The following is a 17,039-nucleotide window of genomic DNA, read 5'->3' on the forward strand; positions in this document are numbered from 1 at the left end:
GCCTCTGCCACCCTGCTGAGGTGAAGCCATCACACCTCGGAGCTGATGGATGTGCTGCTGGGGGTGTGGTGTTGGCACTTTTCAGGGAATATTCTCAGGGAGCATGTTTTCCTGATGGGAGCTTTTGTTTTCACATGAGTTGGTGTAAACCAATTACTTCAGGCACATTTTGTTTTAATCAGAGTTTTCTTTGTGCTCTCAGTCTTAGGAACAGGAAGATAATACCTTCCAATGTGATGATTTAATGCCAATTTCACAGAAAATAGTGGTGCTTTTATAAGGTACACAAACAGGCTGATTAGAAATCAATGTGGTGGGTGAATCACCTCATAATGAAATAGGAAATTAATTTCCTTTCAGATTTATATTGTGTAAATACATATTTTATATACAATGCAGTTTTAGTATGTTTGGTTTTTTGGGGGTTTTTGGGGTTTTTTTAACTCTCAGAGATCCAAAGAGGTTTCTACCACTTCGGGGATAAAAACAGTCAACAATCACCAAGTGACTGCAAATTGTACAAGATCTGAAGTACAATGGATCGGGAATAAAGTCTGACAGGAAATTTGTTGATTTCAGACCAATACATGTCAGTGTTATAGGAGTTATTTGCAGACTTGAACAAGTCTTTAAATTGACTTTCGTTGCTATTCTTTGTGACTGACCTTGCACTTCACAAGATCTATTAATTTTCTTTTCATGTAAGCAAAATCTTATATTCTTTTTGAGTCACAGATAACTAAGAAAATTGGTATTAAATGTATGATAAGTAAAATCTATGCTTCAATTTCCAGTTCCTGCTTTCTCCTGCAGGTAGAACCCATTTTTCTATGAAGTTTCCAGTTTCTCTTCTTGTGTGTGAAGCTCTTGGCTCCTTTCGGGGCACAATCAATTTTATTTCTGGGTTGTTTGTGGGTGTGGGAAGGCGTCCAAAAATCCTGGGCTTTTCTGCTTTTAGAGGGGGTTCTGGGACAGCAAAACCTCCAGGATGGGTGGAAACCCAGAGAATTGTTACCAGGGATCCATGAGGGGCTCTGGCTTCCCAAAGGCAGGTGGCTGTGATGGATCCAGGTTCTCAGGGACAGGCAGGAGATGTGTCCCACAAAATCCTTTTCCCAGCTGGAGCCTTGCAGAGGAAACAGGAAATTTTCAAATTTTATAAGGATTATTTTAACTTAGTCAAAGCCACCCAGTCCCTTAGCATCACTGAAAAAAAAATGACAGAGTTGCTGTGCAGACACCTTGCATGTAAAAATTTCTAGACACCTCCTAGAAATTATAAAAATTTAAGATAAAGGAAATAAGCACTGTGAGAATGCCTTAGTTAAATAGAATGGAGTAAACGGAATAAATCTGTGAGCCTGCCTTAATAAATGGAAGAAAGGGAATGGGGTAAATGGAATAAATCAGTGAGCCTGCCTTAATAAATGGAATAAATGGAATAAATAGATGAGCCTGCCTCACCTGTGCAGGTGCAAACACACAGAGCAGTAGAGTGTGCCTGGCTCCTGGTGAGTCCTTGTGGGGACATTGGGACACCTTATCCTTGGGAAATACTGGATGAGAGTTGGGCAGAAGATGTGGCCCATTGACCATAGCACCACAGGAAAGCCTTGAGCATGTTAAACAGCTCCACTGCAGATTTTTTTATGCTACTGTTATTTTTCTGTCGTTTCCATTTATTCCATCCCCCTCCATTTCCCCTCACTCCAAAGGCTGGCAGTGCTCAGTGCTGGTGTGATAAGGGCTGTGCATTTGGAAGAGGTGAGAAACAAGATTTTTTCTGGGAGGATTTTTCTCTACAGAAGGACAGGATGTTCCAGCTCTCCAGCACTGCTGTCCCGTTTCCTGCTGAATGAATAATCAGGCACAAATTGGCTGCAGCCTCCGTCTGCTGCTCTGCCCAGCCAAGGCATCATTCCTGGTGTCCTGACAAGGAGAGGGCCTGGCCAGAGAACTGAATTTAGAATGCATCCCAAACATCATCCCACCAATCATGCAAAAAAATCCCTCTGAGAAAATATATTAGCTAAGCATAGCTCTGACAGATTATATCCACTTGAGCTCATCCATTTGCCTCCCAAGCCCCAAATGGAACAGACCAAAACCAATTTAAAAATAGTTGCAGCTGATGTGTGCTGGTAAAGAGGAGCACATTTTGGATCAGCAGTGAAATATCTGCTCTTGGTGGTCTTAGACTCCTTTGGAGATGGGTGCTTGAAGAACCCTTCTCCTTACTCTGGAAATGAGTACTATTAACAGAAAAGATCTGTAATGATGATGGGCTATAATCAGGAGCTTCAATCAAGTGAAAAAACTTCCTTTTTCATGTGGCTAGACTTGCTTTGCACTCACTAAATTTAGCTCCTTCAACTGTACAAATTGTTTGTAGCTGTGGTGCCACCAGAAAGGCAGCAAATATTAAGATTAATCTTTGCTTTGGTCTTTCTAGAAATTTATTTCCCCATCTGGTTCTATGTAATAGAAAAACAGACAATCCCCAGAGTATTAGTAAGTTTTTTGCATGTGAAAACAGGATGGACTGATCAGCTCCCTGTAAATTCTCTTTCTTTTACGGAAATTCAGGTTTTTGATGCACATCTGTAATGGTCAGGCATTTTCTGTTATTTAATGTGTGATTAAATCATTCTACATTATGATTATCATCACAGTTCATGTTTTTCAGATGGTGGGACTGGGTTTTATTGGATTTTTGTTGGTTGATTGGTTTTTCCACTTCTAATTAGCTAAAAGAAGCATAGAAGAGCAGCAAATAGAAACGAGTGGGTATATGTAGATACCATGGAATAGGTGATGGGTTTCACACTTTGTGGTTGAAATTCATGCACGATGACCAGGCAAAAACAGGCATGAGAGGCAACTCAGGCTACCAGTGGAGGTGTTTTTAAGAAATGTGATTAATTGTTATTAAAAGAGTAAAGTTAATAAAAGGTGAAGAGTTTTGAGAATCACACGGTCAGAATCATTGAATATTACTATTGGCTTGGTGGGAGAAAGGACTGAGATGTGAGGGAAAAATCTGTTGCTAAATGGTTTAAGTGTGCAGTGGAGTGCTCCAAGGACATTTTCCAAATGTACAGATGCTGCTTAGACTGCTGAAAATGTAACTCTGTTTCCTTAAACCTAAAAGGTGAGGTTTCAGCCCCAAGGCAGTTGCTTTAAGGCTTTTAATGTCGGCCAACCCTCTGTAAATCCCAATGTTGGGTATAATTTGAAAAAAGGCTTTTTGAACTAGAGACATTGCCTTGGAACTGGAGTTTTCCTACACGATGGGCTCCAGCCCAGGGTTTCTGCCCTGTTTGCTCTGTCTGCAGCTCTCACAGAGCCAGTCTAGACCAACAGGCAATAAAACCTGAGTGTAACACATCTAACCCAAGGCAGCAGCTCTTGGGTGCCATTAATTACAGCCCTGCCATTAAATGGAATTTCTCTTTTGAAATGAAAAATGCTCTGCTTGGTTGTTGCTCATGACAATTTGGGGAGTGTTTGCCAAATGTATTGAAGAATTCATTAGAAATGTATGAAATATTTTAATCTGCTTCTAATTTTTGCCAGTTTGGTTTAGAAGTTGTCCCTTTGTCCCTGTGGTCTGGGTTCTGCTGATATTGGTAACGGGAAAAATGCTGAGGCTTTCTTCAGAGCAAACAGACAGAATCCTTGTACTCAGACTATATTTAATATAAATTAGTTGTTAATTAAAGTTTTATAACAATTGCTGTGTCTAATTACTTTGAATTATATAGGTTACTTGTCAACAGTTCTTGTTGCGCTTAAAGCTGGGATGGTGCCAGAATAAATTCAACCATTGCCAGTTCCCTGGGGCTGTACAAAAGGACAAGAGTGCAGGTTTTCAGTGGCCATGTCTGCAAAGGGAATAGGGAATATTGCAAATTTAGAGCTAAATTGTCTTGAAATGGCACGTTTTAAGGAAATGTAGGAATGGGTTTGATCAATAACAATAGGAAGGTCCCTAAATATAGAGGAATAATATCTTATAGCGCAATAAATATGCCAAGACTCCTCTGAGGGAAATGTGGAGAAAAATCTGTGCCAGTAAAATTCAGTTTAATCTCGTCTGGAAACAGCAAGGCTGGAAGATCCTAATCATAACTAAGAGTTCATCAGTAGTGTCATAACAAGGCAGAGTTCATTCTTTGCACTGTGGTGTGGTGCATTAATGTACCCCTGGTTAAATCCAGCCACAAATTATTGTCATTTGGAATGGAGAGATTTTTCATATTTAGTTTTGTTTTTTAAATTAAAAGACTTCTAGCCTTCTGATTTAATTATTTTTGTCTTGAAACATAGACTATTTATTACAAAAGGAAAAAGTTCAAATGAGAGAACCAGAAAGGGTTAGGAGATGGAGAGGAATAATTCATATCTTCAGGTTATGGAGTCACTGCTGAACTTTGATGTATAAATGTAACATCTCTGTCAGTGTTTGGTTCCTTAGAATAGGTATTGTTAAATTACATGTGCAGGACCTTAGGAATACATATTCTTAGTTTTTAAAAGTTATCAGTTGTTTTATTTATAGTTTGGAATCAGGAAACTTTGCTCTGGTCCAAATTATATTAATTCAATTGATAAATGTGGTTAAATTTAGCTTTATTAACTACTTTTTCTAGAGCTATCCTTCTTTTTATCTGGTTGTGAAGCTGAAAGAGTAATTTTCATTTGAATTAGTGGGGTGGGTGGTCAAACATTGGCACAGATTGTTTATAGAAGTTGTGGAGTCTCCTTCTCTGCAGATATTCAGAATCCCACTGGACACAGCGCTGAGCAACCCTCTAATTTTTCAAAAGTTGTGTACAAACCTGACATATGCACCTTAAGCCAGTGAGAAGAATCAACAATTTTCATATTTGTAGAAGTATTTTTTGCCTTTTTTTTTTTTTTAAGTGAATGAAAGGCAGGTACGTCCTTCAAATTAAAAGGACAATTAAATTATTTGCTATTAAAATTGAGGAGGTTTTATTAAAAAACTCATTGTGAATGTAAAAATGGGTGAGATTCAGAGAGAGTGGGAGTGTGGACTGTCGCACCAGCTTCTCAGTCTTTTCTTCAGGCCTGATTTCCCCTTCTTCCAGATCCACTGGTGGGGGAATTCATGGGCTGTATCCTTTTTTCCCTGTCCCTGTTCTGTGAGCTGAAAGGAGCACAAGTCCATATTCACTGAGCCACATCAGCACTGCTCCCTCAGCTTTGCTGCTGGGAAATGTTACCGTGATCCGTTGCATAATTCCAGCTGGCCCCCTCTCAGGGGAGGATTGCCTTGCTGGAGTTGCAGGCAAGATGCTGAAATGCACCATTTTTATATCAATTTATAGCTGACCAAACTTGTCCCCACCTCAAGCAGCAGTAGGAGAACGATGTGGTGCCACAGCACTGCCTTTGATAGTTTTAAGGTCATTTTCAGATCAACCATTCAATAATTATCCTCCCAAAAATGAATAATTACCCTGCATCCCAGCTAATCTGAGGCAGGAAGCATTTGAATATCCTCCAAATGTTGTGAGAGAGCTGATGGTGCCAGCTGTCCCTGGGTAAATCCATCACACATCAACCTGTTCTTCAACTGATACAGGAGTGAGACAAAAATTCCTGCTACCCTTTTCTTAGGAAGCTTGGGCATACTTGATATTTAAATGGATTTAATAACCATGAGGGATATTCACTATTAGGTAATTTGGGAGCCTCACAGCCAACTAGTGTTGGTTTTCCCAGCTTTTACAGAGATGGGGCAACTGAGAGGTGTCTTAAAAGATTTTATTCCATTATCAGTCTGGATGAAGGGTGAGACACAAGAGATGTAAAATTCAACGCTATTCCATCAGAACCAACCTATTTCCTGGTTACAATCCCTCATAAATGTTTTCCAGACAATTAGCTTTTGCCACACAATGCTGCTATTATTTCTAATAGCAATCACCTGTATTTTTTCCCCACATGGTCCTGCTACAATGCATCTTTCACAGCTGATGCATCCCATCAAAAACTCACTTCTATTTTTATTCCCCACTAAAACAATATATCTCTCCCCCATACTATAATAAGTCTTTACGCCACAAAAAACCAAATAATCACTATCTTCCCTTCACAAATATAACATTAATCATAAATTCACTTTACCAACACAATATATCTCCTTCAATTCCTATAAAAACACCCATAAGTACTACTACATTCCAATCACTCAACCAAAACACATTAAAAATTATAACATCTACACCAATGTACCTGTAATATTAATATTATAATTATACCTATATATAATTATACCTATATATATATTAATACCTATAATATCAACTATTTTACTACAATAAACTAGGAATCAATTATAACCATTCAGTACTAATACATTCTCCCAAAAAACATCAAGTACTAAATTAAAACTCTCACATTAGAGCAACCTCTTAACGTAGAACTTTGTTATTATGAAATAATCGCCTTTACATTTTTGATTCCAGTCTTCAGATTTTACATCCCCTGTGGGTGTTTCATTGTGCTTTCATTTTAGGTTGTCTAGATGTGGGATGAGCTGGCAATTCTTTACTTGCCAGCCAGGATTTGGAATAAATTGCCTTGGTTTTGAGAGGCATTTGGTGGTGGCTGCTGATGTCTACAGAAAATAGTGAGAACTTGAGGTGATTTGTTTGGTGCCATTTTTCCCAAGAGATGGAACTGCTGTGGATCTTGGGGTTTTTTGGGTGATGGGAAGCAGAAGGAATTAGCTTTTATACCCCTTTTTCTTGTGTTTTCAGATTAGAAATATGGGGGACATATCAATAAAGGGCAGCTCTGGTGAAATTTTAGCTATTTATTTAATTATGCGATTGTTTATAATTTACCTCTCTGTATTCTCCTTTGCTTCAGTCCTGTTTGATGCCTGGGAATGCTGCTGATGTGCTGGATCACTGATACAATCAGTAAAACTCAAATTTTTCTCTTGATCCAATTTAGAGTTCAAACTTTCTAATGTTACAACAGCTCCCGTCTGCTACAGAGATGTTTAAGTGTCTAAGTCATGCAGGAAATGTATAAGGGGAAAAGGGAGAGAACTGGCAATACAGTAGGAATTAGCAAAAAGCACTTTTCCTTCTCCCATCACCTTCTGTTTTAGTCTTTCTGAAAATTTGTGGCACTCTTAGGGGTGAATGTTGTCTTTGTTTTTCTCTTCTCTGTCAAGAAGTTCTTCACAACCAAAGTTCCTGTTTAAGCCTATAATGATTTTATTTTAGAGAAGCTGTATTAACACTTCTAAAAGCATTAGATATTTTTCTGTCTTCTGTGCAAGCACTGTGTAACACCATTATGTACCACATATAGCAAATCCAATCATATTTGGAAAATATATCCAATCTCAGGTAGCAGGGCATGTAAAGCATCTGCTAAAGAGTTTCCAAGCATTTTTTTCTTGTCTGGTTTCGAGCTAATTTCCAAATGTATGAGCCATAGGGCTTTAAAATTATGTATGTGCAATCATTGGACCCAAAAAATGATGTAAACTTGTCAAAGTCAGGGATTCAGAAGCTCGCTCTCCTTAAGGGTTGTGGACCTTTAGTTCTTAGGAACTGAAATGAAGTGATGGGAGAGATCTGTATCAGCTCAGTGCTAAAATATTTTTAATCTTTTCAAGTTTAAAAGGAGATAAATTTACTTTCTGATGAACAGGTAAATATAAGTGAATGGGAACACTGATGCGAACTTACTCAGCACTATGCAAAAGAGTAGGAAAAACCACCAAAGCTTCAAAGTTTGAAGTGCTGGGCTTTAAATGCAGTGAGGGAGCTCAGACAGTGTGACAGTCCTGCAGTCTGGATCTCCCGGTGCCAGGGAGGTTGAACAACCAGCCCCAAGTCCATAACTGTTCTTCTCCAATCCCTTCTGCTGACCTCAATTCAAGCTGACTTTTGACTTTATTTTAACTGACTTTCAGCAGCCCTGTACCTTGCAGTGCTGGTTCTGAGCTGGGAAGCAGCTGTGTGGTACAACAAATCATCCTGCTCTGTGTAAAACAGGCAACTTATTCACCATTAACATGGAAACCTCCCAGAAACTTCCAAACTCTGTGAGGAAAAATTGTCATCAATGATATTGTTCCAGGGCTGCCCTCGAGGCTGCAGGGATCCCAGTCCACACAGATAGAAAAGCTGATTTTTATGCCTACAGAGAGACCCTGTGGAAATAAATTCACAGCATTTTAAGGGTGCACAGCTGCTGCCAGGTGTTTGTAGGGAATCTGTTCTTATCTCAGTCAGGGGTTGATATATTTCTTATTTTCCTCCCTGTACCATCTCAGGGGGAAGTGTATTGAGAAAAGAGGCTCCTTTTTTGGTTTCCATCTGGGGTTAAACCATTGCTCTGGCTCCAGAATCCCAGAGAAATTCTAAACACAAATTCTAAACCAGCTGAGGGCTGGTATTTCACTGCCATCCTCTTGCCAATAGAGCTTCTGGAACTGTTTCCCATTTTGTAAAGGGAAACTTTATTTAGTTGAGAAAAGTTTTCAGTTCTTAATCCTTGGCTAAAAAAGACTCACCCCTTTCATTTTTCAGCTTTCCTCTAAGATAAACAGGCAAAATCTCTTGTTTTAGATTGAAGTCATTTGAAGGAAGCTGTATCTGCAAAAAGCTGGAACATTTGGTTATAAATTGGCATGTTTTAATCTTGTTTTAGGTTTCTTACATTAAAATATTATTAATTATGTAGCAAGAGAATATCTCTGATAGGACCACAGTTCTTTAGTAGTCCTTTTTGCAGTACTAGGAATTCACAAATAAAAATATCACATAGTTTGAACAGTATTCATCCTTCTTGGTTATTTTAAATTTTACATATAATGTGTTTAATTATACAGAGAAAAAATCTTGTGCATCCTGGTCCATTTTGTCTTTTGTTTGAGTAATTAGAGTATGAAGTGGAAATCTCCTGCAATTTAATTTTAAAAAGTTTTTGTTTTCCTCTGTTTTCCTGTTGAGATGCTGGGTTGAAATAGAAAACTCAATAGTGATATAGTATTTTAGCAAAGCTCGTTTTTCATGTTAATAAATTAGAATATTTAATGTCATTGTTATTCTAAATGAGTAGTTCAATCTGTAGAACACAGGAGAGTAACATACAACAAATTAAGACTTCAGATAATATAGAAAATCCTGACGTTTTAATGTGGAAGGATTTCTTGGGTCTTTTTGCAGAGAAAGGGCAGTGAGAAAAGGGAATTTTAGTAAAGACTTAAGACAAAAAAGGAAGTTACTTACTAATTTAATTCTACAGGTTGGAGCACCTCTTTAAATTATGCCCAGAACATTATCTTTCTTCTTAAACCCTTTTATTAGTCAATTATTTCCCAGTGAAACAATTCTGAAAATTCCCTTTGTAATCCAAACTCAGTATCAGGTCAATACTGGCTTTGGATTGGTATTTTTAAGCCTTGGTAAAGCAGCTGTAGTTTGACCTAGAAACCTATTTTGATCTGCTGGGTGTAACCATGGCTTTTTAAACATCTGTCTGGGGGTTCTTCTACATGGGAGTAGCTGCTTGCAATTGAAATGCTGTGGGTAAAAAAATCCAAAGGCTTGGGAGAAATGTTTGAAACAATTCTGCAAGGGTCATGGCTGGGGGAAGATCCTGGCTCAGTCCCTTCCAAGCAGGTGATGGAACAGATTGCAGGTGACCTGTGGGGAGCAGAAGGTCCTTGCTGGAGCTCCCTGTGGTAAATCTCAGCTCAAAGCCTTTCCCCCTCACCTCTTCCAAGGGTCAAGATGCCTTTTTGGGGCTATCTAAAACCAGACAAAACTAAAGAAATCAAAAGCAGTTCTATTTATTGAAGGGCCTTCAGGTACATTTTGGGCAGATGAAGTCCCCCAGGGGCTACACCCAAAATGGACCACGAGTCACACATTTTTATCTTTTTATAAGTTTGGTCCATTTGCACATTGGGGTTAATCTTCCAGTTCCAGCTGCAGGTACTGAAGTCACTGACCCCAGGTTTGCTCCCCCAAGTCCCTTTAGTTCCCATCCCTGGGGCTGAGGCAGTGAGGTGTCCTTGAGTGCCAGGCCTGGAGAGGAATTGTTGGGAAAGCTGCAGCTGGCACTGCCTGTGGGGTTTGGAGTTACACACTAAAGAGCTGCAGGGGCACAAATAGATGGAAAATGCAAAAGCTGAAATCTTAAGGCATCAGTCCCATCCTCTGAGGGGTCACTGAAGCTGCTCCCAGCCAATCCTTCCTGAGCACCCCCATCAGGCTGTCCTTGTTTTCCAGGTGCCATGAACCGCAGAATTCAGCGAGAAATAAATTTAGCTCCAGCCCAGCAGGAACTTTCAGAGGCAGCAGCTTCTGCAAGGGATTGTCAAGAACAATCTGCAAGGAGGCTGCTCCTGGCATATAGATTTTGCAGGGAAGGAAGTGCTCCGTGCCAGCTCTCAGCACCATATGCTTGCCCCTAATGTAATGCACAAAGAATATGGAGACAGCAGCTGCTCTGCAGGGAGGTGGCCACTTGTTCGATTTTGAAACCTTTCCGAAGTGTCTGTTCCTTTTCTTTTCATGGGTATTTTTTTCCCCTCCTTGCTTACGTATTTGCATTCAAAAGATGTTCCCTGGAAGAAATCTATTTTTAGGCCGTGGTAAGAGCAGGGGAGTGTGATCTACTTTTTGTTGAAATAAAGGGGATTTTGGAAGGACTCTGATGGTTAGTTTTTTGTGTTGAGAAATGTGGGCAGGTTTCTATTTTCTTGATTTCCATTGGCATCAGGGCATGATGAAATAATATCTATAAATTATTTATTGTCTAGAATTTTCTGACTTTGATGGAAAACTTTGTCTTTCTTTGGGTTCCGGAAGTGTTCCAGTGGCCTGACCACATTCACATTTACTTCAATGACAATTTTCATTGAGTTCAGTGGCAAAGAGAAGCATAAATGAGGATTTATATCTAAAATGAGAGGAGTTGGATTTAATATGCCCAGAGGAATGGATCTTCCCTGGAAACCATCACTACTGAGGCACTGATGTTGGTTCCTCTGTTGCTTTGAGAAACCTGAAGTTCTTGTCAGATTTCAGGAACCCTGTGCCTGCAATGCCAGGAAAACAAATCTTATTTAAGTAAACAAAACTGGATTTTAAAAGGTATTTTTTTGACTCCTGAGATTTTCACATCCACTGAATTCCAGATACACCTCACTACGAGCACTCCCATTTTGAATTAGGGATTCTTAAGTGAATTTGAGAATCCAGAGGGAAGTTACATCACAGTATAATGAGGTTACAGCAGGACAAGTTGTTATAGCAGGTAATAAAATTAATGTATCTCACTGGCATTTTTGCTGAATGTCAGTGTTTTACAGTGACCCTGGAGTGATGTTAAAATGTCACAGCAACACCAGAGTGACCCATATTAGTCAGTATAAATTATGGTTCACATAAAAGAAAGATGTTACAATCCTTTTTTTGAAGGATAAATCTCTTTCAGACAGAGATTTTTGGGTTTTTCTCTGTTGTTCTTTGTAGCTGCTTCTCTACGAAAAAAAAATGACATTCATCTACTTGGCACCAGGTATCAATCTTCCTGCTGGTAGGGAGAGGATTCTTTTGAAAAACATAATGTTTATTTGTTTACTTCAGTTCTAGACCAGTCTGTTATCTACCTGATCTTCATTTTTTAAACCAGCTGCAATGCGTGGTTTTCTGGGATAATTAATTACCAATGCTCATTTAAAAGGTCCCCTTTTCCCTTTTGGTGGCCATACTTGTTGCAAGAATCCAAATCCATTAGGATGGCTGATTTGCAGCTTTAATCATTCCCTTTGTGTGCCCTCATCCCAGTGAGGGACAGTGTAGGAAGTTCTACCTATTATGAAGCCCGTTTCTGAAGTAAACTGATTTTAAAGTGAAATTAAACACACATTCTGAATACAGTCCTGCAGTCGTAATTCTGCAAAATGTGAGGTGAGGTAAATGTTTAACGCACATTGAAAATGATGGCTTAGAGTCTTGGTTTGGGCCAAATCAAAATCTGTTTTCAGTGCAAATTAAAGCTGTGAGATGATTTCCTCTTTTTATTCCCATAAGGGGAGTTTAGCCCTGGCTTAAGGAACACTTTTTAATTCTACTGAGCATAAGAAAATGTGAGTTATCAATAGTTTATAGTTCACACATTGGCCACTTGATATCTGGGGCCCTGGCACAGGAATATTTTGTTTGGAGTGTACAACACTCCCAAGAAAGTTTGTAAATTAAGTGTTTATTTCTGTTTTGAAAGGGAATTTAAAGTCTTCCTTGTCCTTCCTTCTCTCCTTCAGAAGGACTGAAAATTCGTAGAAGTTGCACAGTGTTCAGCTACTCCATTTTCTCTAACATACATAGAATTTATTTGTCTGAAGCAACAGACCAAAGTCATTCTAGAAACAGGTATATTTAGATACAGGACTATTATTTTATAGATTTTTTTCACTGAGATTTGTTGTTATGGTCGGATGGAGATTTATCTTTATATAAAATGTGCCTGGCAGGAAAAAAAAAACAAACAAAAGAAGATAGAGCTTTCTTTAACTCACTTTTAAAGCTGTGAAAATCAGCAAACCAATGGAATTCTAAGCAAGAGAGAAAAGGAAATCCTGTTTGTAACAAGTGAGAATTGCTTGGTTTTCAGCCTAAAGAAAGTTACTTACTTTTTCATGGATTGCCCAACCATCACAAGCTGCCAATGGCTAATTTAAGAAGAAAGAAATACAAGAGACCAAATGTGGCAAATATTGTCTAGAGAAATGTTTCTTCTTGTGAGGAGATGCTTCAGGTCTGTTGGAGCTCCATGGAATTTTTACCTTGCTTTTAAAAACTGGAAGACTTGTGGCGGCACAGATCAGATGTTAAACTTCTGAATTGTGAAGTCAGAGAAATGAGAGAAATTAATCTCCAATTTTTTTTTCTCCTCTCTCCAGCCACCAGAAAAAGAGGGCGGGCTGCCTCGTCAGGTGGGCAACAAGACAGAGTGTGGCCTCTTGGGGTTTGTCCTGGATCTGAAGCAGGATTACGAGCCCGTCCGGAGCCTCATCCCCGAGGAGAAGCTCTACAAAGTTTACACCTTCAACTCCGTGAGGAAGTCCATGAGCACGGTCATTAAAATGCCAGACGGCAGCTTCCGCATGTACAGCAAAGGAGCCTCCGAGATTGTTCTCAAGAAGTGAGTGCACTGCATCCCTGGCCTCGTTTTTTTCCAAAATTCTAAACCAACCCGACACTAATATGTGGGAATTCTGGGGTTTGGAGTTTGCTGCCTGCACCAGAAATATGACACACCTTAGCAGCATGAGCTGCTATTATTGTTTTTTAATTTCTTTTAAGTGCTTCTGGGAAATTGGCTTCTTTTCCTTAGCAAAAAATTGGGTCTGCTTTTGGTAATTTACAAATGGATTCTTTACATTCAACCCATTTGGAAAATAAGCACTTTCAATTTAACTGTAAGCTGCCAGCTCATTATTGAGAAAATATTGCATGAAGAGCTCTCGGTGTCTATGCAATAAGTTACAAATTCTCTCTGATATTTCAGTTGTGAATCTTCTAGAAATTTACAACAGAAACTTAAAACCTGACATCAGAAATGGAAAGCATTGACTGCAATGAGCTTATACAGGAAATACTTTGGCAGTCATGCAGATGCACACTTGATGCCCTTTTGGGGCTACCTAAAATCAGAGACCGGACAGAATTAGGGGAATAAAAAGCAGTTCTACTTATTGAAGGGCCTTAAGATGCATTTAGGGCAGATGAAATCCCCCAGGGCTACACCCAAAATGGACCATGGTGATTTTGGGTTTTTATACTTTTATAAGTTTGGTCCATTTGCACATTGGGGTTAATCTTCCAATTCCAGCTCCAGTAATGAAGTCACTGACCCCAGGTTTGCTCCCCCAAGTCCCTTTTGTTCCCATCCCTGGGGCTGAGGCAGTGAGGTGTCCTTGAGTGCCAGGCCTGGAGAGGAATTGTTGGGAAAGCTGCAGCTGGCACTGCCTGTGGGGTTTGGAGTTACACACTAAAGAGCTGCAGGAGTGCAAATGGATGGAAAATATAAAAGCTGAAATCCTAAGGCATCACACTCAGTTTTTATTCTCTTTTCCTTGTCCAAACCAGGTGTTCCAGGATCCTCAACGCCGCTGGGGAACCGCGGATCTTCAGACCCCGCGACAGGGACGAGATGGTGAAGAAAGTGATCGAGCCCATGGCCTGTGATGGGCTGAGAACCATCTGTGTGGCCTTCAGAGACTTCCCCAGCAGCCCCGAGCCTGACTGGGACAACGAGAACGACATCTTATCTGACCTGACTTGCATCTGTGTCGTTGGCATTGAAGACCCAGTAAGGCCAGAGGTACGTCCAATTTTTATCTTATATAAAACCGGACATAACCTGAATGGCAGTTTTCTTACAGGTTTTATCTCTTTTTTTAAATTAGGTTGTTCAAAGAAGCTGAAAATCAGCTTTAGAAATGGGTTTTACTTGATAAAAAGCCAAATAATTAAGGTGGTAAAATATAACTATATTTAAATAAAGGAATATAGGGCTTTTTGGACTGCAGGGCTGAGATGATCAGCAGAGGTTTTGTAATGCTCCCACATGTTAAAGAATTTTCCTTTAAGCAGTGCAGTGATGTACAACTCTGAAAGAAGGGAAGACAAGTGCAGTGATTAAAATTGCCATGATTATAGTGACATTTTCCAAAGAAACTGGACTTTTTGCCATTTATTATAATAGTTGTCACTTTACTTAATATTGTGACCTGATGACTACCCAGGAAAATTTGTTTTTAATGTTGCATTTGAACAAGGAAAGGCTGCAGTTGTCATGGATATCACATTTACATGGCTTGTACAAATACATATATAATTTCAGTTCAACTCACCTGAGTGAATCAGTAGTAGGCGTGCACACTGGAAGTACATCCCTGCTTCTACACTTGTAAATAACATTCCTACAGAAATACAAAGGGTTGAGTTAGAGAATTCTGATCTCTCTATTTGGTGCCTGGTAATTAATGGAGAATTATTAATTCCATGTTAGGGTTTGGAAATGGTGACAGTAACTTTGGAACTAACACGATACAACCCCAGGCACTGACTGCACAACTGAGCCTTGCCTCAGAATGGATTTTATTGGAATTTTTCGCTCAGTATGAAGGTTAAAATAAAAAGTAAATCTTGTCTAGGTGACAACTGGATGATAAACTCCTTATCTCCACAAAGAGCAGATAAACAGCAACCACTTTATCTGTCATCAGATGGTCTCCTGCTGCTAATCCATCTGTCCCCATGCCTGACATTGCAAGCCTTTCAAAATGTTGGAAAATGTCCTTTAGAAGTTCTGTCTGCTGCGCTCCTTTAATGCACCAGCTCACATATATGGATATTTTGCAGAAAATATTCAAAAATATTTTGTCAGTGGCCACTGGAACTGTGAATCAACCCTCTCCTCCTCCTAAATTAAATCATGATCCACGTTAGAAAACATCTTTAAGTCAGGTTCCGTGTGGTGTGACAGACTGAGGGATTGGGGAGCAATGGGATTTGCAGTTATTATGGAAAATAGGTGCAAACTCTCCTTTCATGTGATTGTTAGGAGGGTGTTTTGTAAGAGAGCTGCTCTTATCTTGTAGGGAATAATTTTTTGGGAGCTTGAGGTAAAAGTGAATAATTTTGCTAAAAATAGAGGGCAAATTTGACTTCTATGTAAAGAATCAAAGAAATGAAGGTAGGAAAACATCTTATTTCTAAATAAACACTTGAATATTGTATTGAATTTCTTCAATACACCAGAACATGCAGGAACATTTATATTTTAGTGCAAGATGCATGATAAAATATTTGCAATTTCAGAATTTTAGCAAAATTTGGACATTTGGGATTTGGGCCTTGGGTTTTTGTTTTTTTCCACCTTGTCCCTTTTGACTGTTTTGAAGTGGAAATATCATCATGAAAATATTTAAACCAATATTTAAATTATTACTCTTGTGCACATTATAAGAAGCATTACCTTAGGGGAAATAAATGAACCAATAAACCCTGAGCCAGGAGAAAAACATAAAGTTCAGAAAACTCTCTAAGTTTGGAATATCTGACTTGGTTGAAATATTGTAATGTGCATATGTGAAATCCCCATTGCTGATGTAAATAGCAAGATGTTGAGCAGTTATAGGGAATATTCAGCCAAAATGAAATCTGCTCATTAAATTGACTCCCCATTGGAGCTTATGCATTTTCAATGTGCTTTCTGTAGGGAAAAAAAAAAAAAAAAAAAAAAAGAACACAAAAATTAGAATTCTTACTAAAAGTGCTGTTTTATCAATATTCTCAATATTCGTGGGTGTCAGGCTTTATTTGAATGGAGGTGATAAATCAGGAAATTCCAATAAAAATGTCCCAGTCCTGGCAGCCTTTACCTTCCCTTCAGTTACATTCCTGTGTTTTCTGGGGAAGAATCAGGATTCTCCTTTTCCCTGAGGTGGTGTTGGGCTGTCCTGTGGATCCTGTGGGACATGGCTCCTGTGCATCCAGGAGTGATCCCACATGGGAACACCAGCTGTTTTGGATGAGTCCTTCCTCCCTCCTCCTTCCAGGGATATTCTTGGGATACTCAGGGAGATTTCTGGCACTCACATCTCCCTCATACACTAAAAAACCCAATTTGAACAAGTTATTCAACACCGATGTCCAACAACTGTTAAGTTTTCTCTGAATTTCCACCACGGACACCCATGGCATTTCCATATTCCCAGGTAATTCAGACACCAGCTTAGCCACCAGCAGCTGCTGGATTTAGCAAGCACTGAACTACTTGCTTGATATTTATATTTTGTGGGCGTGTTTTTTTATTTTTCTTTGATAAATATACAGGAAGAGAACAAACAGAGTGATGCCCTTCTCCTGCAGAGATTCTCTGTTGATCCTGACACTCTTTCTGGCTTGATTTTAATGAGCCTGAACTGGCTCACACTGATCTGCCAGAAAACGCCTCCAGTC

The 17,039-nt window shown here is 39.3% G+C and overlaps 1 protein-coding gene across 24 annotated transcripts in view; it reads left to right on the forward strand.

The window, feature by feature from the left end:
* ATP2B2 (ATPase plasma membrane Ca2+ transporting 2) overlaps positions 1–17,039 on the forward strand; it is a 399,432-nt gene that overhangs the window by 333,240 nt on the left and 49,153 nt on the right. For all 24 annotated transcript variants that reach the window (XM_072934741.1, XM_032750663.3, XM_072934737.1 and 21 more), the window contains 2 exons: positions 12,971–13,212; positions 14,160–14,394. In XM_072934741.1, the coding sequence (XP_072790842.1) occupies positions 12,971–13,212; positions 14,160–14,394 (477 nt within the window). The remainder of the gene's footprint in view (positions 1–12,970; positions 13,213–14,159; positions 14,395–17,039) is intronic.

This window comes from Taeniopygia guttata, chromosome 12, assembly GCF_048771995.1.
Source record: "Taeniopygia guttata chromosome 12, bTaeGut7.mat, whole genome shotgun sequence".
NCBI lineage: Eukaryota > Metazoa > Chordata > Aves > Passeriformes > Estrildidae > Taeniopygia > Taeniopygia guttata.